This window comes from Acanthisitta chloris, unplaced genomic scaffold (assembly GCF_000695815.1).
Source record: "Acanthisitta chloris isolate BGI_N310 unplaced genomic scaffold, ASM69581v1 scaffold7994, whole genome shotgun sequence".
Classification (NCBI taxonomy): domain Eukaryota; kingdom Metazoa; phylum Chordata; class Aves; order Passeriformes; family Acanthisittidae; genus Acanthisitta; species Acanthisitta chloris.
In genome coordinates, this window is record NW_008670937.1 from 68,238 (window position 1) to 72,019 (window position 3,782).

The window sequence follows — 3,782 nt, forward strand, 5'->3', positions numbered from 1 at the left end:
CTGATCTTTCTTTCATACCTGTGCCGGTCCATCTCAGGGTCCAGACGCAGCCTGCAGGTCTCCAGATCCTGTGGCAGAATGTAGACCACACAGCTGTGCCAGTAGTATGAGCCCCCATGCATTTCACTGCAACCACAGAAACTCCAGGAAGAGCTGCTTTAGATGGGAATTTATTTCTAACACACAGTTCTCCATCAACCCTGACACTTTCTAATCCAACTGCTCTTTGGGCTTGCAGCAGGCTGAGCCACATTTACAGAAGCGTTAACAGGTGCTAACACACACTGCTGGTTAACACTGCTGAGTGGACCAACCCCCTGGCTGCAGGTCCCTAAAGGATAGATGGCAGTGAAAGGTGGGCCAAGGTGCTGCATGGGTAGTTAGGTCTGTACTCCAAAAGGCTCTCTGTACTCCATTAGACAATGCACTGCCACTGTACTCATCAGAGGCAGAAAAGCTGAGAGCACACTAGCTGACAGTGCAACAGCCATGGCCCAGAGCTGAGCTGTGCTGACAAGGCTTAACTAGCCTAGCTAACACCAGCCAAAGGTCCCACACCTGTGATCAAATCTGTCTGCATCACAGCAGTTTCATAAACTGGCATGCATTGACTGAGCCATGGTAGCAGTACAGGTACATTCTTAGGGCATGGTAAGAGCTCCCCTCCCTGGAGTGTTTAAACACACTACTCCTCACAGCCATTTGTCAACATGCCTGGAAATTGCTGCCCCCACAAATTAACTGACAGAATGAAATGCATCCTCTTAGCACACAGAAAGCCTGACTCTTATCTATCTTCAGCAACTGCTAAGCTAAAATGAATGACTTTCCGCTACAGCAAATGAGTTCCAGCTCTCTGGTTCTACTGTGGAAGTAGCAGGCTCCAAGAGAATGTATTCATCATTCCTGTAGTTTGCAAAGTGAGCTTGTATCTGCTCCACCAGATTCAGTAAAAGGCCTTGGTTGAAACTTCACCCAGGACTGCCTATCTCACTCAAACGTAGTACCTAGTTGCTTATGCCCCCAGCCTGGCAAATTTGCATAGTCTCTGGGAAGTTAAACTGGTTCATCACAACCAATTCAGCTGCAAGTGTTTCAGTTCTTCATGGCTGCTAAAGCTATGCTCCTGTCTGTGGAACAGGTATGCCTACAAACACCAGTGGAAGTCAGATTTGCTCTACTGGAATTTCAGCTTTATGGACCATAACATTATGTACCTGATTTTCTTGGAAAGGAAGCACCACTTCCAAAATACAGAGACTAAATATTTAAATCTGGAGTGTTGTTGCCTCTTTTCCCTCCCCTACGCAAAATTAGAAGCAGCACTTTATGGACATTTTCTCTAATAGACTTTTGCATAATGTGACCTTAAGATTTCTTCCACCTACACATCACAGAATAATTCCTCCTCCTTCTCTCCCATATATGAGTCTGAACAGCTATTAATCAGCTGCATTTCTACCTGCACAAAAGCACAAATTTCTGTTGACCTTCATTATCCTATGTACTCTTAGTTCCAAGCCTAACTACTTAACTGAGACGAATTCTAAACCATGATATTACCATGCTTTTGTATGCGGTCATTTATTATGTGGCAAAAATATCAACAAAGTGTTTAGGAGGACTTCTGCTGAATATATTGCTTTTTCAAATTGCCCTTCTTGCATACCTGGGGCTGAGCCACTTCATCATAGGCCATCCACAGCCTTTGAAATAAATTTCAGAACCTAGTTACAATAATGCCCAGCTAAATCAGCTTGTCAAGCACAATTGTCATCAGCAAAATTTGATCTGTCATTAACAAAAATCAGAATAGCACGGCTAAATCCTTCATGCTTACTTGGCAAGGTAGCTTCTCGTTCTTTCTTTGTAATTTTTATCCTGATTTCCTAAAGAAATTTGGCTTAAAACATGAAGCCATGTCTGCCATTCAATTCTCATCCCATGCTATGCTAACCACCTCTAAAGCTGATGGTCACCTTCAGCTCAGTTTGCCTGTGTATTTTGTGAAACAATAGGCTAAAGGCAATGTAGTATTTATTAGATATAAGGAAATCAACATAAGAATGAACCACTGGAAATCAGGTTTCATGGATTCTGCTATTCACAACATTCGTTGTCACCTAATCAGTTATTTAGCTTGCTGTTTATGCCAGAATTTGCCTGTGCCTCTCAGTCTCAGGGAGGTTTAGTTCTCTCCTTGCTTCTTTGTTTCCTTTTCTTCCCTTTCTTCCCCAGTCCCTCCAATTCTGTGGTCTAACCCAAACCAAAAATCTGCAGCGTTTAAGCTCTGTAAATCATTCTGTTCCTTTCTCCTAACTGCCCTGCCCAGTTGTCTGTCAACTCATCAGCCAGGTAGCACATGAGCAGTCTCCTCCTGCAGTTCATCTCCCACACCACTCAGGTCCCCCGCACTTGGTTTCTCAATCCGTCTGCTGCCCTCTTCTCTATTTTGAAACTTGAACCTCCAGCACATGTGCTTCCACAGTCTTAACTTCTTAATTAACCCGTTTGATGTGCCCTCCCCATCTTCTATTCACCCGACAAGGGTTCCTTTCTCCCTGCAGAGGTCCACTGGAGTTATTATCCCACCCTATCTCTCCTCAGAGCCCAGAACCCAGTGACTTCTGTGGGCACAGCCCTCTCCAACATGGTCCACTTACCACAAGAGGCTCAGTCCGTGGTCTGGGCATGTAGCGAAAGGTCTCTCGAAGGAAAGTGGTTATCTCCAGGAGAAGCTGACAGGCTGCCATTTTCAGTGCAAAAGGACAACAACATTTGGTAGGATTCACAGTGCCTAGGAAAGAATATTTCTGTCCTGAGCAAGGAGTTTATACAAGATCAGGAACCAAGAGGTGATGGACATTTTCACATATGGTGCACAATACAAGCTGCACTGAAAAAGATGAAAACCCAGACCCCTGTCTGTGCTACTTTTCCTACACAAGAAGAAACATAGTGAAGCCATGTATTTACCAGCACATGCAATAGTACTAACGTACTTTCAAATATAGAAAATTTTCTCTAAATAGATATAGTCAGCAAAGAGATTCTTCACTGAGGTACTACCCTGGAAAAGACAGCCTCTTTTGAAGTCAGGCTGCTTTATTTGTGACAGGAATCCATGTGTTATTTAGAGATAATCAAGAGAAAAAAAGTCAAACTGCTTAATCAAATTATATATCCAAATGCTTAACCTAAAACAAAGTGGGAAGGGTAAGAGGAATAATCAAAATACTTGAAGCTTTGTCTCAGTTGAGCCTAAAAAGTCATCTTCAAAGCCCATACATTTTGTAACCCACCTAATGCCATTCAGAGCTTGAAAAGTGTGAAGGATTCTTCAGTGTTTGATCAATTGAAAAATACTATTTTGAATAACAGAAAGCAAAAAAAGTAAGTTAGTTGTGACAACAACTAACCACACCCATTTTTTTAGTAATGCCTGATATTACCATCTACACACACTTCAGAGAGATTAGGGTTTCCACTTGCTTTCCCCACGTATGATCTAATTACTTTCTGCAAAGAAAAAGACTGAACCAAACAAGTGAGAAGACACTGCAGGGATTAGATAAAACCACAGAAATTCTGTGATGCTTGCTAAGTCTTCTGTACGCATTACCAGTAATGAATTGAGGACTTTGTAAGGACTAAAATAATCTGAACTATCAGATGCAGACGAGACATACAGTATAACAGAATATCCAACTGCATATTTTATGGTCCTCAATGTACTCCTTACAGCATACAGAGCAGCTTTTGCAAAACCTCTGCCTTCAGCA

The 3,782-nt window shown here is 42.5% G+C and overlaps 1 protein-coding gene across 1 annotated transcript in view; it reads right to left on the reverse strand.

The window, feature by feature from the left end:
- The window catches only part of UNC80 (unc-80 homolog (C. elegans)), a gene marked incomplete at its 5' end in the record, with an annotated part of 127,435 nt that overhangs the window by 65,138 nt on the left and 58,515 nt on the right, over positions 1–3,782 (reverse strand). The window contains 2 exons of the mRNA XM_009073891.1: positions 7–68; positions 2,664–2,797. Of these exons, the coding sequence (XP_009072139.1) occupies positions 7–68; positions 2,664–2,797 (196 nt within the window). The remainder of the gene's footprint in view (positions 1–6; positions 69–2,663; positions 2,798–3,782) is intronic.